Source organism: Dama dama, chromosome 10 (assembly GCF_033118175.1).
Source record: "Dama dama isolate Ldn47 chromosome 10, ASM3311817v1, whole genome shotgun sequence".
In the NCBI taxonomy this organism is placed as follows: domain Eukaryota; kingdom Metazoa; phylum Chordata; class Mammalia; order Artiodactyla; family Cervidae; genus Dama; species Dama dama.
In genome coordinates this window covers 13,106,792-13,128,516 of record NC_083690.1, presented here as the reverse complement: position 1 = coordinate 13,128,516, position 21,725 = coordinate 13,106,792, and the positions used below count along the sequence as shown (strand labels likewise).

Genomic DNA, 21,725 nt, shown 5'->3' with positions numbered 1-21,725 from the left:
AATTTCTTTTATTTTTATTTTTTGGCTGAGTTGTGTGCAGCAAGCATGCAGGATCTTAGTTCCCTGACCAGGGATTGAACCCATTCCCCCTGCACTAGATGTACAGAGTCCCAACCACTGGACCACCAGGGAAGTCCCTGATTTCTGTTACATATAGCCAAACCAGCCTGATATGGACTGTTTACATCAAGCCTTAAAAGATGACAGAAACTAGCACGCACAGAGAGGAGGAAAGAGGATTGTTAATAGCTTTGTCCTCCACTTGCTCTTTTAGGCCACTCTAAGGGGTTGGCTCGGAGAAGAAATGGCACCCCACTCCAGTACTCTTGCCTGGAGAATCCCATGGACGGAGGAGCCTGGTAGGCTGCGGACCATGGGGTCACTAAGAGTTGGACATGACTGAGCGACCTCACTTTCGCTTTTCACTTTCATGCATTGGAGAAGACAATGGCAACCCACTCCAGTGTTCTCGCCTGGAGAATCCCAGGGGCGGCGGAGCCTGGTGAAAGGGCACACTCCATGTCAATGTTGTTGTTGTTGTTGTCTTAGTCACTAAGTTGTGTCCAATTCTTTGTGACCCTATGGACTGTAGTCCTTCGGGCTCCTCTGTATGTGGAATTTTCCAGGGAATGATACTGAAGTGGGTTGCCATTTTCTTCTCCAGGTGATCTTCCCAACACGGGGATCGAACTGCATCTCCTGCATTGGCAGGCAGATTCTTTACCACTGAGCCCCCTATCAATGATAGGGAAAATTAATAGGGAAGCGCCCTATCAATGAGGTGTGCCTCAAACCAGAAAGGATTGCCTTGGGAAATAATAAGTCTACCACCAAGGAAGGTGATTAAGTCGGATGGAGTAAACATACACCCAGCAGCATTCTTCTAAGTTAGTTCTCCAGTATCTCCTTTCTTCCACATATATCAATCATTGCTCCACAAAAAGATATTTAATAGATCTATCAGTTTGAAAAACACTGAAATGAATGCAATTATAAATGGCTTTATTACTTTTATTCTCAGTCTTTAAGGTGCCAATAAGATACACTGAGAATCTCCAAGAGGTGGAGAGAGAATGTAGCAATTCCCAAATTTATTTGGGCAAGAAACTAAAGGACCAGTGTTCAGTGGAACACCCACTGGGAAGCCCAATTAGAGGGACAGAGCAGTCCTGGGACACACAAGAACAGATGTAAAGCCCCTATGTGAAAGTGCTCAAAATTGTAGCTATAATCTCTACAGACACCTCAGAGATACTGCAGGCTCAGTACCAGATGATTGCAATAAAGCGAGTATTGCAATAAACAAGTCACACAAATTTCTTGGTTTTCCAGTGGATATAAAAATCATGTTTACACTAGCCGGTAGTGTATTAAGTGTACAATAGCATCGTGTCTGAAAAAAATGTACATACTTTAATTTTAAAATATTTTATTGCTGAGAAACACTAACCATCATCTAAGCCTTCAGCAAATCATGATCTTTTGCTGGTGAAGGATTTGAAATATGACAAGAGTTACCAAAATGTGAGACAGAGACACAAAATGAGTAAATGCTGTTGAAAAAAATGCTGCTGACACACTTGCTTGATTCAGGGTTGCCACAAACCTTCAGTTTGTAAAAAAAAAAAAAACGCAGTATCTTTTTATGGCTGAACAATATTTTATTGTATATATGTACCACATCTTCTTTATCCATTCACCTGTCAATGGACATTTAGGTTGCTTCCATGTCCTGACTATTATAAATAGTGCTAAAATGAATATTAGGGTGCATGTATCCTTTCAATTAATTGTCACTAAAGCTGTCCCTTAAATGTGTTTTAACGCAACACTGTAAATCAACTATACTCCAAAAAAAAAGTTTTAATGCAGTATCTATAAAGTACAATAAAGCAAAACTTAATAAAATAAGACACGCCTGTAATTAATATCTCACTTTGTTCTCATTTCTGAATATCATTTCTCCACATTTAGGAATATGACCTCTTCCCCTCCCTCACCAGACTCTAGCCCCCTTGGGCTTCCTTTGGTTCCACAGATGAAGTAGTTTCCAGCCTCAGGACCTTTGCACATTCTGTCTTCTCTGCCTTCACTTTCCCCTGTGCTTCACTTGGACAGATCCTTCTCACTCATCCTTGGGTCTCACGTGAATTGTCACCCCCTCAGTGAGTTAGCCCTGTTATCCTTAATCCCATCATCTTCCTTGTTTCCTCCTACACTTAGCACAAGTAATATCTCTTATACTTTTTTAATCTATTAGATTTGTGAACAGTCCTATCCCCCTCAACTGTAGACTCCAGAGGTCAGAAACCTGGCAGGGTTTTGCTCCATTAGCACAGTGTCTAACTAGATCTAAAAAGAAAAAGATCTTTCTAAATTCCATATATATGCTTTAGTATACTGTATTGGCCTTTATCTTTCTGGCTTACTTCACTCTGTATGATGGGCTCCAGTTTCATCCATCTCATTAGAACTGATTCAAATGAATTATTTTTAATGGCTGAGTAATATTTAGAAAGATGGGAACCACAACCCTATATGCAAAACAGAAAAAGAGACACAGATGTACAGAACAGACTTTTGGACTCTGTGGGAGAAGGCAAGGGTGGGATGTTTAGAGAGAACAGCATCGAAACATGTATATTATCAAGGGTGAAACAGATCACCAGCCCAGGTGGGATGCATGAGACAAGTGCTCGGGCCTGGTGCACTGGGAAGACCCAGAGGGATCGGGTGGAGAGGGAAGTGGGAGGGGGGATCGGGATGGGGAACACATGTAAATCCATGGCTGATTCATGTCAGTGTATAACAAAACCCACTACAATATTGTAAAGTAATTAGCCTCCAACTAATAAAAATTAAAAAATTAAAAAATAAATAAAAGAAAAAGAAAAAGATTTATTGAATACATGCATAAGACAGAAGTAATTCCCTATACAAAGGATGGGCTTCCCAAGTGGTACAGTTGGTAAAGAATCCGCCTGCCAATGGAGGAAACACAACAATGATTTTTTTAAAGATCAAAAGTATACTATTGAAATATTCAACTCTAGGTTGACTTTTCTATAGGAAACAAAGGAATGTAGTTGTATTATGTAGTTTTATGGTAGAATGACTTGTTACATGTAAATAGCTTAAAGAACCTAGAAGAACAAAGGGTTGTAATATGCCTCAGACTATCCACTCATGTATTCATCCATTCATTAAAGATATGCTAATCACCTACTACACATCCAAACACCATATGTTAGGTACTATGCATTGAGGCATAGTACCCAATCCATCAAGTGGGTTTATATTCCCTCAGTTTATATTCCATTTATCTTTCCTCATTAAAAATATCATAAGTGCTTTGACTTAAAGGGCTTATGTCAATAGGAGTATAAATACAAGGCAAACAACAGTATACTCCTAGCCAGCTCTCAAAGCAGACACAGTTAATCAACCACAGCACTCATGCCCACTGGGTTTGAATCTAACCTAAAAATCCCTTTCAACACTTTTCTTCAGGCAGCCCCTTCCCAGCACCCAAAAGGGAATCTGTTTGCCTACTTTGGATAGAAGAAAGAACCCTGGTTTTAAGGTCAGACTACAGTGTATGAGATGGTTGGATGGCATCACTGACTCGATGGACGTGAGTTTGAGTAGGCTCCGGGAGTTGGCGATGGACAGGGAACCTGGCGTGCTGCAGTCCATGGGGTCACAGAGTCAGACACGACTGAGCAACTGAACTGATACTAATATAGTGCATTTAAATCCATGCATCATATGGATAGCTTCTGATACATGGTATCTGATATCTATATCTGTTTACTCTGTCAGATATAGATAACCTCAGCCACCATACCAGCTCATTAAGAGAATTAACTGAGATAATATATTGGAAACACCTGGCAGACAGCGTCCAATAAATGCTAACTATTGGTGTTATTACACTTACCCAAGTAAGCCTCATAAAGTGTTTCACATACCGTGATGCTTAACAAAATGGCTGACGTGGACAATAACCTGCTGAAACAACCACAACAGGATACAAAGCTGGAAAACCAGGCAAAGGGAACCAGCAACCATGTCCTCTGTCCGCACCCTTTCCCCATCGTGACATATCCCATTTCTTTCCCATACTTTTACTAAAAAGTATCCTGGGGGGCAGAGGATGCTCAGAGCATTCATGATGGAAAATTCAGAGACTGCATCTTTTGTTCTTGAGTGCTTTTCTTAGCTTGACCTGATTTTGCTCCGAGGGTGAGGATTATAAGATCGGTGGCATATTGGGGGCATTTTGGAATTCAGAGTCAAAAGGTAGGTAAGTACTTGATCTTAACCATAGATGTTATACCCAGGGTTTATGGAGGACTGCCCAGTTATGGGATATGAAATGAATCTGTGGATCTGCTGTTTATTTTTTTCCTTTGTATCCACCATCTCCTCCCTCTGGATTTTAAGACTTCCTTTTAAATATAATAATTAAATGTGGAACATAGCTGTTGGGGATTTAATAGTCTGCTTGGCAATATTTGAAAATCAACATTATAATCCTAAGCAGGCTGTTATTACGGTTACTTGGCATACACCGGAGTTGAGTTTTTTTAAATTGTGCACATCAACACAACATAGTTATTTCAAAAGTGTTAAGTACGCCCAACTCCCTCTTTAATTTGCTTTCGCGGTGATGAAGTTGAGAGCCATGATGGAGAAGGGATATCGTGGGGGACCTAAGACACAGGCAAGTCCAAAGAAAGGACTTGGGAGAAAACGCCATTGAAAAAAGTCAGTTGTGCTCAAACTGGTGGACTGGTCATAATTTCCAGGTGATGCTGGAATGTGTATTCATGATCTTTTTATTATATGTAATTTCTCTGGGCATGCAACTTGGCATTTGCTAAACTTTGATAACTGCACTAAAAGTTTAGTCCATAAGAAATAAAACCCTGGTGAAATGACAAGAAAAAGTGTGAGTAGCAATGACTTGAGAAATGTGCTCAGTGTTGTATTTTCTTATATTCATCTTTATTTATTTATCTATTTGGCTTCTTCGGGCCTCAGTTGTGGCACAGAGAATCTAGTTCCCTGACCACGGATTGAACCCTGGCCCCCTGCATGTGGAGCATGGAGTCTGAGCCACTGGGCCACAGGGAAGTCCCTCAGGGTTGTATTTTGACAGTACTTGTTTCACAGTTTTTTTATTGAGCACCTAATATAGAGAGATAGACAAGTTCCCTGGTCTTGTGGAGCTGCCCTTTGGGTGGGGAAGATACTAAAGAAACAAATGAACGAGATGATGTTTAGGTAGTGATATGAGCTATGACAAAAAGAAAATGGTGACCTAATAGAGAGTTATGGTGGTGGGATTCCATATGTAGAGTGAGCTACTTTCTCCTTCCTTCTTCAGGGAGGCTTCCCTAGGGAGATAACTATTTAGCAGAGACCTAAATGATGCAAAGAGTAGGGCAAGGCAGAGGGAAAAGCAACAAGAAAGTCCTTACCTAAGGGAAAAGCAATACTGGTTCATTTAAATAAGAAAAAAAGAGAGCTCCCTGTGGTCAATTGAATGAGACAGTGTTTGGGCCAGGTTATGCGAGACCAAATAGGCAAGTGAGGAGTTTGTCATCATTATTGCAACAGAAATGGGCAACGGAGAGCTCAGTTGCAGAGTTTTAAGCAGGAAGTGGCATAATGAAATTCAGGCGAAGACCCCAAAATGTCACTATGGCCCAAATTACCCAATGCCAAATTCAAGGGCACTAGACCTGTGGTTTGGGTTTGGGATTCTAGTCCTTGCTCTGCTATTTAACCGGTGCTGTCAGCTTAGACCAGTCACAGCTAGTTAAGTGGCCAGGCTTCACTAGTTTATTCACCAAGTAATTACTCACTGTCTACTGTGTTGGAAAAGATCCTGATGCTGGGAAAGATTGAAGGCAAGAGGAAAAGGGGACAACAGAGGATGAGATGGCTGGATGCCACCACTGATTCGATGGACATGAATTTGAGCAAGCTCCGAGAGTTGATGATGGACAGGGAAGCCTGGCGTGCTGCAGTCCACAGGGTCCCAAAGAGTTGGACACAACTGAGTGACTGAACTGAACTGGACTGTTTTCAGGTTTAAATGTTGGGAATAGAGATACACAGAGAAGAGCTCACAGTCTGGTAGAATAAAATCACGACAGAGTTAGCACACTTCTGGATACATTTGAGTATCCCAGCTAAAGAGGCAATAGACACCCACGGTGGTTTTTCTAAAAGTTAGATGAGATAACCTAAGCACTGGAAACTGTGGGTAATTTATAATGGTAGATTTTGCTTATAGAAATCAGCTTCTTTCCTATGCAAGTGACAGAAACCCAACTCAAGCTGATTGAGTTTGAAAGAAATTTGTTCTGTTACCAAAAGGCCCCTGGCTTCAGGTATGGCTGGATCCAGGAACTCAAACAATATGAGAACTAAACTCATTCTCTCCCCTTTCCATTCTGCCTTTCTCTTCCAGGTCTTTATTCCATGGCAGGATGCTCCCTCCCCTTGTGATGGCAAGGCAGCTTCAAGCAGCTCCAGCTATACAGCCTACCTCCTAGCACCCCTAAGTGATTTTTCTCCCCAGCAGTTCAACAACATGATAGACCTTATTCACATTGAAATAAAATGAAATGGTCTCATTTACATAGAATTAATAATCATTATGACTGGAGATTATTTTGTATCTACGAAGAGGCTATGATTAATGACAGAAGCAAGATTTCCAGTACCACATTATGTGAAGAGGTTCATAATTATATGTATAATGGTGGTGGTTTAGTCGCTAAGTTGTGTCCAACTCTTGCGACCCCATGGACTGTAGCCTGCCAGGCTCCTCTGTCCATGGGATTTTCCAGGCAAGAATCCTGGAGTGGGTTGCTATTTTCCTTCTCCAGGGGATCTTCCCAAGCCAAGAATCGAACCCACTTCTCCTGCACTGCAAGCAGATTCTTTATCAACTGAGCTATGAGGGAAGCCCATAGGTATAATACTCATGTAAATTAAATAACAATGAATACATGTTTAAACAACCATACAAGGATCTGAACCCTACCCGCCTCTATGCTTATTAGCAGAACAAAAGTCTTCATAATGAACAATTTTTAAAAACATGCTTATACAATGGTGACCATTTTGTAATATACAGAAGTGTTAAGTCACTACATTGTGTACCTGGAACTAACATGGTGTTGTGGGTTAATTATAGTTCAATGAAAAAAAGAAGCAGGATCAGGGTATAACTTCAATCATTGTTCTAGTCTATGGATTTGGGGAAAACAGCCTTATTTGTATTTTCTTTAAACAGAGGCAATATTCTCTCATGTCTTTAAGTGTACATCTTATGTGTAACTGAACCACTTTACTAAACAGTAGAAATCAACCCCACATTGTAGGAGAAGTTAAGACTCTGAGCTCCCAATGCAGGGGGCCTGGGTTCAATCCCTGGCCAGGGAACTAGATCCCACATGCTGCAACTAAAGATCATGTGTGCTGGCCACAACTAAGACCCAGCACAACCATAAAAAAATAAATATATTTTTTAAAAAAACACATTGTTTAAAAAAAAACATTTACAACATTGTAAATCAATTACACTTCAGTGAAATAATGTTTTTAAAGTGCCCGTTCTTGTCTTCACTAATATAATTTTTAACATATTAAACATGTAATTTCTCTCTTAAAAGGAAAACATGCTTATACAATGCCCCTGTCAGCTATTATCAAAGGTTTGTTTGACTGAGGACCTTCCTTGACTTTGAATATATGCACTAAATATTTTTAAACAATGCCTCTGAAGAATGAGGTGTTTTCTTGTTGCTTTTCCCTCTGCCTTGCCCTACTCTTTGCATCATTTAGGTCTCTGCTAAATAGTTATCTCCCTAGGGAAGCCTCCCTAAAGAAGGAAGGAGAAAGTAGCTTATCCTACATATGGAATCCCACCACCATAACTCTCTATTAGGTCACCATTTTCTTTTTGTCATAGCTCATATCACTACCTAAACATCATCTCGTTCATTTGTTTTAATACTTAATAAAGGAAATCAAAAATTACATGCTGCCCTTGCACAACTTTCAATTCATGGGCTTTGGGCAGTTCAATATTTTGTTAAAATGTCTGAGTATCTGAATATTTTAAACAGCTGCCTTTAGATAACAGATAAGGCATCAAACTAAGGAGGAGCTGCATCAATAACTATGAAGTCTATCTCTGTGTTGCACATCCTTAAGTCCATTTCCAAGAACTGCCAAGTAAACGTGTATCTGTGATCAGTAATTGTGTCCTAAATATTCTATTTTAAATAGCAATTCTTCCACTTTTCATCATTCTGAATTAACAACATATCAATATCTCAGCTAATTTGCTTGCACAACTTTTTAAATAATCCTATTTGTTTATTTATTTTTGGCTGCCCTGGGTCTTCATGACCGTGCAGGTTTCCTCTAGTTTCAGGGGCTACTCTTCACTGTGGGGCACAGGCCTGTCACTGCTAGGTCCCTCCTGTTGCGAAGCACAGTCTCTAGAGTGTGTGGGCTTCAGTAGTGGAAGCCTGTGGGCTCAGTAGTTGCAGCTCCTGGGCTCCACAGCACAGGCCTCAGTAGAATTGGCACACAGGCTTTATTGCTCTGCAGCATGTGGGATCATCCCAGATCAGGGATAGAACCTGTGTCTCCTGCACTGGCGGGTGCGTTCTCCACCCTGAACCACTAGGGAAGCACAATAATGTTTTCAAAACAGTATTAACTTCACACGTTTCGTGGCTGTGTCACTTTAGAAAGAAGAACAGAACCCATACATTTTCATGTACTTCAGTTTCATTATTGGTAAAATGCAAAGAATGGACTGACTTTAAGCTCCTTGAAGTCATATATACATATATATAGATATACATACATATATGTATACACATGTGTACATATATATATATACCTACATACACATACATGCATACACACACACTCAATGCCAATCTCCAGATCCCTAGCACTAAGCCCCAGTGCCTAGCATATAGTAGGTACTCAATACATACTCATCCAGTGAGCAAACCATTTAAGGAATGATCAGTAATTCCCCAAAATGTAAGTCTATGTTCTCACTTTCAACTGACTGGAGGCCAAAAAAAAAAAAAAAAAAGAGAGAGAGAGAGAGAAAATATAAGGATGCTGGAATGAGGTGTTTCATAAAATCAATTTCATTCAGTTTAGGAGTTGTATTTTATTTTGAGAGCTATATCTAACCTAAATGTTTGGTGTTAAAATGCCCATATCATTTGTGAAATGATGCTGATTGTTTTTCATAGTTATTTTTTACATCATTATCTTCCTTAGCAAAATTGAAAGCACTCTATGTTGGTCCTTCCATTCTTTTTTTTTTTTTTTTTGGTCCTTCCATTCTTGTTTTTGTTTTTGTTTTAATTTTTGGCCACCTTTGAAACCAAAAGTGTGGTAAACCAAAGGCAAAATGACTCCCAAAGTTCCTTCTAGCTCTGAAATTCTATAAGATAGACTTCTTGCTGGGTGGCTTGAATAAATACATCCAGGGTGTGATTCAGCACCATGGACAAATCTCAGAGAAGGCCCATCTCCCTAGACTTAAGAGCTGGATTTCAACGTGTAAAATCCAGGCTCTGCTTTGAGCATGGCTGTCTTCGTGTGAGCACATAACTCCAGGCCTAATACCTAAATTAATGAGTCTAAGTCTCCATTCAATGAAATATTCAGATTATGATTACATTTAGTTTCATTAACTGCATTCTCAGACTAAGGTGACGGGATTTCCTTTCCAACTTGTAATTAACTTTACTGAGAATTCTTAATTGGGATTTTTTTCCTAAAGCTTTATTACAAATTCTTTTAATATATGTATTATGGTATTAAACTATGTTGCTTAATTTTCTATTGGCTGTAATTTTAAAAAGAAGAAAATATTCAGGGACTCCCGTGGCAGTTCAGTGATTAAGACTCTGTGTTCCCATTGCAGGGACAACAGGTTTGATCCCTGGTCAGGCAAAAAAGATTCCACATGCTCAGAAAAGGGAAAAAAACAAAAAAGAAGAAAATATTCAATGCTAATCTCCAAGAACAGCAAGCTGACCTGAACTCAGAGACTGTTCTGCAAAGAATCTGTACTCAAATCTGAAAGCTGATCCTGAAGTTTTGGGCTTCCCACATCAGACATGGCATTTTAACTTTCCTGCCAAAAGCAGTGTGACCCTAAATGACCAAATCCTCTTCTCCCCTTATATAATTTGTATAAAACCACTCAGACATGCAAGAGAGATCTATATTCTAGGACTGATTTCTCAATCAAAAGCAAGCAAAGTCAGTACATAAAAATCTTCTGCTTTCTTTCACTCTGGTTCTTGGAAAGTTGTTGGGAACTATTTCTCTCACAGAACAAAATACCTATTTCTCAGGAAAATCTGTCCTCATTTCCCTTCCCTTCCCATCAGCCCCAGGTGTTTTGAGGAGACCGGCATGATGCTCCCATAACATTCCATACTGACTCCCATCACGCTGCTTTGCAAGTACCTGTTTTCCCTTCCGTCTCCCTGCCTGCATCACAGGCTCCAGAAGGATATCTTATTTTTCTTTCATTCATCCTCATACCTCCAGTTTTCACAGAGCATTGCCTGACACATAGCAGAATTTTAGTAAATATAGTTCAGTGTTGATGAAAACATGGAAATATTAATAAGAAAGCAAAGATTGGTGAATATCTGAATCTTCCAGAAATGATGGCTCTATCCAGTTGGTCCATTTCAAAGATGCATGTCACATCTAATACAGTGCTTCTTAGTGAGGATCAATAAATAAAAGGGAGGAGAAAAGACATAACCTGGTACATCATCCACTGCATGTCCCTGAAAGACATGAGAAAAGTCAGGAATACAGTTCATGCCTGAATCCATGTCTAGGGTCTGAAGTGTTAATTGCTCAGTCATTTCTGACTCTGTGCGACCCCATGGACTATAGCCTGCCAGGCTCCTCTGTCTGTGGGATTCTCCAGGCAAGAATACTAAAGTAGGTAGCCATTCCTTCTCCAGGGGATCTTCCCAATCCAGGGATGGAACCCAGGTTTTCTGCATTGCAAGCAGATTCTTGACCATCTGAGCCACCAGGGAAGCCCTAGGATCTGAACTCCTTACCAAATATCTCAGGGGCCTTGAGCAGATTATTTAAACTCTCAGTGTCCTAGTTTCCTCGATCTATAATATGGGAGTGCAGTACATATTTCAATTATTTCATGGATTGTTGTGAGAAGGAAAATGCATGCATGTAGTAGGTGCAGAGCAAATGTTATTATTTCATGTAGTCCTCTCGTTTTTAATCCATGCTGTCAATCACATAACAAGCATGTTGCATCTTTTACTCCCTATACCTAAATAGAAACGCTCTCCCAAAGGAGCTGGATAGGCTTTCCCTAGAATGGAAGGAGTAGAACTTGGCATCTTTTAAACTAAACCAGACACTGTGATAAGCACTTGGGCTTTCTTTACAAATAGTCCTACAGCCGGTTGGAAGCACTTTGGAAAGGCAATGTAGATCCAATTAGGCAAAGCCATGTGGCCAGCATTAGTAGCAATTTTTGAAAAGAGCCCAGGAGATGACTTACAGAAAGTGCTAAATTTTTTTTTTCTTTTAAGGGGTATTTTTCTGTTGCTTGTGCATACACACACACACACACACACACACACACACACACAAAATCTCATTTTTCTAGGTGGAAATACAAGGCATGTTTGGGGCCAGACAGATTTCTATGGGTCTCGTCTGCTAGTGTAAGTAAATATTAAAATCAACACTCAGAACAAAAGCTCATGTGTTTTAATGGGACTCGAAGAAAAACATAAGACAGGAACAAATGGCTAAGAATGGGACAGCTGCTGCACCCCAGTTATTTCTTTGGGAAAGAGTTGACAGTTTCCTCAGTTCTCATTTACATCAGAAACAGTAGTAGAAAACACACACACACAAATGGGGTTATCAACAGGCAGCATGAAAATATGTTCACTGTGAAGACAACTGCACAATAAATGCATGCTGATGAGCATCACTGGCCCCTAGTCTATGGACCACCTTAGCATCAATGCTCAATCATTCCCCAAATAATAACAGTAACAATCAATGCATATGTTACCAGGCATTACACTAAATCCTTTGTATGTGTTAATTCCTTTATCTCCAAAACAAACTTATAAGGTAGATGTTATTTTACTCTTTTCAGTGAATGGAAAACTGAAGCTTACAGAATTAAATTAATATTCCCAAGACTCCACAGCTCACAGATGACACAGCATACATACACCCAATCCAACCATGTCCACTTCCCAAGCCCGTATCTCCCACGCCCTCACTGCACCATCTCAAAGACAAACTGTCCACTGTTTAATGAGCATCATCTATAACACAGGATCCCATCTATAACACTGACTACTTAAGGAGGAAACCAGGGCTCCAACCTAAAACCACACCAAGTGAACTCAGGCCACTTCACTAAACCTTAAAATGTCTTTAGGGACTTCCCTTGTGGTCCAGTGGTTAAGAATCAGCTTTGCAATGCACCAGACACAAGTTCGATCCCTGGTCGGGGAACTAAGATCCAACACACCACGGGGCAACTAAGCCCAAGTCACAACTAGAGAGCCCGTGTGCTGCAACACAAGATCCCACACGATGCAACAAACATCCCATGGGCCACAACTAAGACCCAAAGCAACCAAATAAATAGATATTTTCTTTTAAAGTGTTTCTAGTGGATCCAGTGTGGCCCAACTCCCTAACTCTTAGCAATGCTATAATCTACTGACCTGTGTGCAAAACTATTTGCAGTCATAGATCTTCAGATGGAAAGACTACCTGTCCCGTCATTTCAGGAACATGAATGCTGGTAGCTGTCACTTCTTAGAAGAGAGTTAGAGCCTCATATGAGTTGAAATTAGCCAAGCTTCCTCAAAACTCAAAAATCTCAAGGGTCCTGTTAATGCACTCCCGTGGACTTCTTATGGAGCTCCGGCAAGGGATTCATTGATAGATCCATGTAATCATTCATTTGACAAACGTCTGTTGAACTGTGTGTAATTTCTAGGCAGTGGAGGTACAGAAAAGAATAAAACCAATGTAATCCTTGCCCCTACCCCTAGGAAGCTTAAAACAGCAGTCTCCACCGCACTTCTCAAAACACAGCCTTCTTGGAGACTAGTCCCACCTAAGTCCTGAGAAGGAGACCGAGACATTCTCCATCCCACCCAACTGATTGTTCGAGAGTCTGACAGCTGATTCAGGGGAGCCAGGTCAATGGTTCGTCAGAAACCAACCACATTTTCTCTCTCTGGATAAAGTGAACTAAAAGACACTGTGATTGAGCATATTAAGGACAGAAACAATAGTGATGCTTTACCCACTCTACCTCCTAAAGTCCCTGAGGTGTCTTGATTCTCATCATTCCTAAGCCTGGATATTCACCAGAGGATAACCCACATGCCTCCTTAAAGTTCAGGCTACAGACACAGACAGACCTGGGTTTGAATCCCAGCTCCTCGGTGTATTAACTCTGCTATGGTGGACAAGCTGTTTAACCTTCAATTTTATTATGGATATTTTCAAATATACACAAATATAGACTAGAATAATAAATCCCCATGTAGTTGGTCACCTGGCTGTAATAACAATATTATTCCCGTTTTGTTTCACCTACCATCCCCCACAATTTTATATATTCCTGGCGATGTTGAAAGTAAATCTCAGTTATCATGCCAGTTCTTTAGTTTCCATGAATCTCAGTTTTCTCCTTCATAAAACAGGGATAACGATACCTCTTCCACAGGCTTTTTCATTTATTGGACAAAAATTTATGGAGCTTCTGTCATGAGCCAGCCCAGTCCTGCCGTGGGGAGTACAGTTGTGACAATATGAAGCTTTTGTTCTTGTGGAGTTTACAATATAGTGAAAGAGGAATAAATTTAAAACATGAGCACGACAACTTCAGAGAATACAAAAGTTATAGAGAGAATAGTGGGGAAGTGGGGAACAGTAGGTGACTTGGGAGCCAGAGGTAGACAAGGACGTCCTCTCTAGTGAGGTGGCAACAGGGGTAACAGATGAGATGCAAGAGGCCTGGGATCCTGTGCTATAGGCAAAAAGCACAGCAGGTGCAAAGGCCCTGAGGCAGGAATGAGCTAGGCTGTTTAAGCGTTGTTTTGCATATTAAAGGAGTTAATATATTCAAAGCATTTAGCACCTGTGCCTGGCACAAACAAAAGTAAAGGTGTCAGTCAGACACAAAGGTGTCTGACTCTTCGCAACCCTGCGGACTATAGCCCTCCGCCAGGCTCCTCTGTCCATGGGATTTCCCAGGCAAGAATACTGGAATGGGTTGCCATTTCCTCCTCCAGGGGATCTTCCGGACCCAGGGATCAAACTCCTGTCTCATGTTTCCGGCGTTGGCCAGCAGGTTCTTTACCACTAGCACCACTTGGAAAGCCCTTCTTTTCCTGTATACATTATTACAAAATATTGGGGACAGTTCCCTGTGCTATACAGTAGGCCTGTGTTGGTAATTCCTCCCAATTTTTAGAAAGTATATGGCAATATTCCTTCTAGTATTTCAAAAAAATCGAGTATAGGACATCCTGGGTGCCTTTGTAAATATGGACAAATGAATGAAAATCCATTTAGCCCTAAACATGAACTGTACAACCTCTTCAGAAACTAACTCATGGATCTGCTTTTCATCTGATTCCCCGTAAACCTGCTTGGAAATGGTCCTGGGGGAGGACAGGGTGGGAATAGAAATTGGAATAAGAATCCGGTCTTTCTGATGAGTTCCATGCCCTGAAATAGCAAGTCAGCATTCACCAGAGTTTGGGGTGAGATCTCACTTGCTCAGATTATGCCCGTAAAATAAATACTACAACATTGACTCCATTCAAAAGTGGAGTTGTATGTTTGTATGGAATGTGAGGGTCCTTTGCCCATTGAATAGATATGAGAGCACAGTCAGGACATCAGCTGGTTCCATTCCAACCCTGAGCAGGTACATAACTTAACAGGAGGTTTTCATAGACACTAAGCAACACTCTTTATACAGTGGCAATAAAGGCTTTGTAATTGCCACTGACTTATTTCATGTTGTTTCCAGCCTTTACCACATCGTTAAACAATACTGCACAACCAAAATTCCGCTATCAAGTCAGCTGCAATAACTATAACATAGTATTCTGGATTGAATCCTGGAGCAGAAAAGGGACATCAGAGAAGAAACTAGTGAGATTCAAACAATACCTATCACTTGGCTAAAAATAATGTACGAATGTTGACTTCTTAGTTTTGACATAGGACTATGGTGTACCATAGTCATGTAAGATGTCAATATGAGGGGCAAGTGGGTGAGGGGTACCCAGAACTCTATGTACCATCTTTGCCACTTTCCTATAAATATAAAATTATTCCCAAATTAAAACTTTATTTCAAAAGAAGTGTGCTTTTCACACAAACAAGTCGAGAAATGTTGATCCAGGTTGTATTTTGTCCCCACAGTCACTCACTCAAATCTCACAATCTTGACACTAAAAGAAGCCTATATTTACCCTGGACTCTCAGAAGGTGGGGTTGGGGGGTGTCACTGGCAAGCAGGGGGGCTGGGGTGGGGGAGACAGCACACGTTCACAGTACTTGAGAACAAAATGCGCCTTCAAAAGCAAACTGTAATTACACAGAAGCCGAGGAGCTTTTGCAGAAAATCACTCTCTCATCTGAATCTACATCCTGTTAATCAAAGAGGTCCAAGCCCTTTTGATTATCAGACTAAATATTTTTAGGCAATAACACTGAATGCCTGAAAAGACCCTGAACAGCATCTGCTGAAGATAAAAAAAGGCGAGTCCTGCCTATATCACAGGAAAAATAAACCATAGGAAACTGATAAAAGTTGGCAAAAAAATTTCCCAATATTGAAGCCTTTTCCTCCCTATTTGCCTTCACCCTAGTCCTTCCTGACTCCTCTCCTTCCAAATATCCAGGTTTCTAGACTGACTGCTGGTTCTCTTAGTGTTTGAACAAAGCATAAGGAAAAGAGCAGAAAGTGATCTAGTGTTAGTATCAAGAGGAGAAGATGATTATTCTCTTAAAGCAATGTCAAGTGGGTCACCAAACAGAGATAAAAATAACATTTAAGCTGGAACTTCAATCAAATCTCACAACTTGAATATTTAGTGAGGAACACCCTAAAAATGGCACAATGTGCCCCTTCTTTTGTATCACAAATAGATGCATCTTTCCATTTTTTGTAACGGTAAATCTTTGTAGCTCCCATAATGTCCAGAAAAGGGTTTTACCTTCATTGGATGGTCAGACTCTTTGTGACCCCATGGACTGTAGCCCACCAGGCTCCTCTGTGCATGGAATTTTCCAGGCAAGAATATTAGAGTATGTTACCATTTCCTATGACATTATATTCAGTAGTGGCATTCTAATTCTGGCACCAAGAGCTGGTCTAAGTTTCTGATTTTCAGACAAAATTCCTTCTCTCCTAGTTCTCTATTAGTCAGTGGGCTCTGGAGACTGTGGCTTCTTGAACCTTTAAATATTGATAATGTCAGTCACCTAGTTCTTATCTTCTCAATGAACTCCACAAATCATTGTTTCTTTTGAACACGTGATTTTCCCCCCGTGTCCGTAATATGTAAAGAGCTCCTGTAAATCAATAAAAGACAAACACTTCATTACAAGTAAATATTATCACTACCAAATACTGAAGTAATTTGTTATTTAAATTAAACTCATTAATGTAAACCTGTAGAAAAGCTATATGCTCTTATTTTCCCAATATTCCCAAAAATACTACCTAGCAGAACTACATAAAATTAATATCTGTGGTAATTCCTAGGAGAATGCAGTGTTTGTGACATTGTACCTAGAATTCTCCCCTGCAGTTTGTCAGGAAAGCTCTAGTGCAATTCTACCCAATAAAATCTTACAAGACACATTTTTTTTTCCCTTGGTGTAAAAGATCACTGATTACTGAAACACAAATATAGACTAAAAGCAAGACTCATAAATAAACCAAGTTAGTCTGTCACAGGAGACTTCTGAAATGCTCAGTACCTAGAGACCCATCTTTGAACCACAATTTATTTTCAGTGCAACTTTAAACAAAAATCCCTTACTAAAGCAAGATTCATTAATGTTGCCTGCCCTTTTGCCTGACGGAGTGGTGTAATTTGAGTGACTTCAATGAGTTTGCTATTCCACTCAAGAGCTGATTCAAAATCATCCTAGAAATTGAAACTTCAAATGAGAAACTTTCAACAGCCACCTTTTCATAGCCAGGGACTCAACGCCATTTCAGGCTTTCTCTACTTCATGGTCATATTCACTCACTTATGATATTTAGGACTCATATACACCTAGGTTTAACTTATTTTCCACTGCATTCTGAAAGAGAATGTGCTCATTTCCATCAAAACCAGAATTGGATACGACGATTGCTATATCAGAGTTGGCGCAATTCACCATGCCTTTCGGGGCTGTGAGATTTGGTCATAAGACTTCCAATGACTGGTGTATTTTGCTCTAACATGTGGCTATTTCTCATATCATTTTTATGATCCAGTTCATAAATAAATAATGTCAAGTTATTTAATAGAATGGAACTTAAGACTTTCTACTTTGTAACCCATTTCAAACCACGTACACATCAACTTTGCAAATATACTGCAACATTTCCAAGGCCATGAACAATTATCACCATGCAGAATCAGATAATTTGCATCACCAATGCCAAATTCCACAGACTTATTCCTCTACCCACTGAGCATGAAAATTTGCAACCAAACAGTGCAAAACTATGATTCAGCACATAAAACACCAATGCTGTTTCTGGTGGAGCTTTAGCAAAGGTGACCCAGACTAGAAAAATGTGCAAAAATGCCAGAACTGCTTCCGTTTTTAAAAAACCTCCAGCCACAACTAAATGCATCCTTTAAATTTTCTGGCTTTTATTATTTTAAACCAAGCCTTACACATTACTTTAATGTGGGGCTTACTTGAAAACATAATTGCTAGGAATAACCATGATAGTACACTACTGTCAAAAACAAAATAATCTTGTTTTTCCCCACTGCCTATAGTCAGTACACAGCTCCATAGTATATATTGTATATACTGACCTTTGAAAGGAAAGAAAATCTTTGGGACCACACTAAGATTCCCAGGTATGCTCTGTCAGCTAAAGAATACCTTTATTGAAGGTATTTCAATACCTATATTGAAACACAATATCAAATGCAACTTTTTTCCCCTGGGAGAACAACAGAACAATTTGTTCTGTTGAATCATAAGTACACACCCAAACTAACATAACCACAACTCAAAACCCCCACATACATGCACAGGTATACACACACACACACACACACACACACAGAGTTTGTGGATTGTTTATGAAACTGGTTTCATGAAAAATAAATCTAATCCTTCTAAACCAGTATCTGTTAGCTGAAAGCCATGTGAAACCTAAAAGTGACAACTGGTCTACCTCAGGAGGCAGACAGACAAGCATATGAACCATTGGTTAACAGATTACCCAATCAAGATGAACCAACAAAACAGGTTATTGGCTAACAGATTTACTATCTAGGATGAACCAACCAAGTAATCCTTTGGTTAGCTAAGTAACTAACCATGATGACCAGTCAAGAGGGCTAATTAGTTAACATATGACCAAGATGAACCTCCAAAGTGGTCTGTTAACAGAAGAACCAACCATGAGAAATCCACCACATGGATGACTCTTTTAATGGAGAAACAAAGTGAAATCTGAGGATGCCAGATTTCATCATGTCTGGTCCAGAAGAGAGAAAATAAATCTTCTTAGTCAACAAAGAGAAGCTCCTCATGGACCCAAACACACACCATGAAATCTGGAGGTGTGACCACCACTTGGGTCACCCAGTGGGACTGGAACTGGATGGCAGAGCTATACTTACGAAGATTATTTATGGGGGTTCTGGTATCCATGTTCTCATAATGCTGGACGTGAACCACAATGTTGAGATCTCTCTCCATGTGGTCAGTGTTGCAGTGGCCCTGGGGCCTCATCACGTCTGCAAGGGCCCTGAAAGGAGAGAAAATTTAAACTGATTCATTCAAAACAATGACTAGCACCTACTTATTCTGAAAAATTGAAAGTGGTTCAGTCGTGTCTGACTCCTTGTGACCCCATGAACTGTAGCCCACCAGGCTCCTCTGTCCATGGAATTCTCCAGGCAAGAACACTGGAGTGGGCTGCTGTTCCCTCCCCCAGGGGATCTTTCCAACCCAGGGATCAAACCCAGGTCTCCCACATTGCAGGCAGAGGATTCTTTACCATCCAAGCTACCAGGGCTTTGGGCTTATGAACAAAAGACAAGACCCCTTTCTCCATGGAGCTGCCATTCTACTTAGGGTAGAGGGGGAAAAGACATAAGTAAATAAGATCACTGCAATCAGAGATTACATAAGGATTTCCTGCAGAAGAATTCATACACCTCTCATGTTACTGATGTAAGAGCAGTGTTACCCACTTTATAGAGTTATTGAAAGGATTAAATGATGAATATATGTAATATATCTGCATCTAACAAGTTTAGTCACCCTTTATAACTAATCCTAAAAAAAAAAAAAAAAAAAAATGTTTATTCCCAGGTGGTGCTAGTGGCAAAGAATGTATTTGCCAATGCAGAAGATGCAAGAGACATGGGTTTGATCCCTGGGTCAAGAAGATCCCCTGGAGAAGGAAAATGGCAACCCACTCCAGTATCCTTGGGAAATCCCATGGACAAAGAGGAGCCTGGTAGGCTACAGTCCATGGGGTTGCAAAGACTTGGACACAACTGAGCATAGCACGGTACTCTTGCTAACCCTAGATACCAACACTTCAGGTGCAGCTACAGCCCAGTATTAGTAACAGTAAGTAACATTTACTGAGTACTTCCCATAAGCCAGGCACTATACTAGTCACATGACATGCCTTAATTCAATTAGGCAGCACATAAAAAGGTCATGAGGGTTATTACTCCTTCTTTGCAAATGAGTCAACAAAGACTCAGAGAGGTGAACTGATTCCATTTACTTGAAATGTTCAGAATAGGAAAATCCATACGGAAGCAGATTAGTGCTTGCCAGGGGCTGGGGGTGTGGGAGGGGAAATGGGAACTCACTGCTAATGAGGTAGGGGTTTCTTTTTAGGGTGATGAAAATGTTCTAGAATTAGACAGTGGTGATGGTTGCTCAACTTTCTCAAAATACTACAAACCACTGCACTGTACACTTTAAAAAAAGAAAAATCCTAAATAAACTGACAGATTGGCTGATCAGGAAAAGCCCTCCTGAAGAGGCATCTGAGCTGAGCCCTGAACAGTGAGAAGGAGTTACTGCCATAAAGAGGATGAAAGAACATTCCAGGCAGAGGGGTCAGCAAGTGCAAAGACCCTGAGGCATGAAAGAGTTCAGATCTGAGGAACAAGAAGGTTAATAAAGCTGAACTGCAGCCAACAAGTGGGAGAGCGTTACAAGGTGTGGATTACTATACCCATTCTCCAGAACAAAGAGACTGCCCAACGGGACTTCCCTGGTAGTACAGTGGCTAAGATTCCAAGCTCCCAATTTAGGGGGCCTGGGTTCGATCCCTGGCCAGGAAACTAGATCCCACATGATGCAAATAAGACGTGGCACAACCAAATAAATAAATAAATATTTTTTAAAAGGCTGCCCTGTCGGGCTACAGTCCATCAGGTAGCAAAGAGTTGGACATGACTGAAGCAATTTAGCATGCACGCACGCACTCCCAAGTTAACCCAGCTAATCAGTGGAGGGACTAAGATACAAACCTGAATGTCTTTGAAATCATTGTTTAAGTTCCTCCGGACCCTGCACAGCAAGCAGGACCTGAAACTTGAAAGGGGCTGCAGGAAAGGAATGTTTGAAAGACAAGACAGATGTTTCTCAAACCTAATCTGCCTTTTTTCCACTTCTAAACATGTTCTTTCCTATTTGCAGGGCAGCAATAGAGACCCAGACATTGACAACAGACTTATGGACACAGAGAGGGCAGGAGACGGTCAGACGAACTGAGAGAGCAGCATTGAGATATATACGTTACCACATGTAACACAATAGCTAATGAGAAGCTGCGGTATGCTGATTCATGTTGATGAATGGTAGAAAGTAACACATTGTAAAGCAATTATCCTCCAGTTAAAAAAACTTTTAAGAAATATATTAAAATAAAAATAAATAAATACATAGGTTCTTTACCGAACTTCAGAGGATCTCTGAACTCCTCTAGAATTGAACAGAAATTTTATTTGTGCATTTTTCCTGAACAAGAAGCCATAGTGTGGGATTTCTCTGGCCATCCAGTGGTTAAGAATTTGCCTTCCAATACAGGGCTTAATCCCTAGTCCGGAAACTAAGATCTTCCAACTAAGCCCGCACTACAGCTAGTGAAGCCCACAGTCTACAACAAAGGGCCTGCACACCACAGTGAAGACCCACTGCAGCCAAAACGATAAAATAAGCAAATAAAAATAAATAAAGAAGACAGATTGAGACACTATCAATTAAAAAAAAAAAAAAAAAAAAGAGGCCATAGCTCTCACCACATTCTCTAAAGATTTCTCTCCAAAATTTCAAACTATTTGAACTTTCAAGAGGATAGCAAAGTAAATGATCAGGGT

General features: G+C 40.3%; 1 protein-coding gene across 2 annotated transcripts in view; it reads right to left on the bottom strand.

Moving 5' to 3' along the window:
* SHISA9 (shisa family member 9) overlaps positions 1–21,725 on the bottom strand; it is a 337,988-nt gene that overhangs the window by 303,876 nt on the left and 12,387 nt on the right. For both annotated transcript variants that reach the window (XM_061153965.1, XM_061153966.1), the window contains exon 2: positions 18,996–19,123. In XM_061153965.1, coding sequence (XP_061009948.1) covers positions 18,996–19,123 — 128 coding nt within the window. The remainder of the gene's footprint in view (positions 1–18,995; positions 19,124–21,725) is intronic.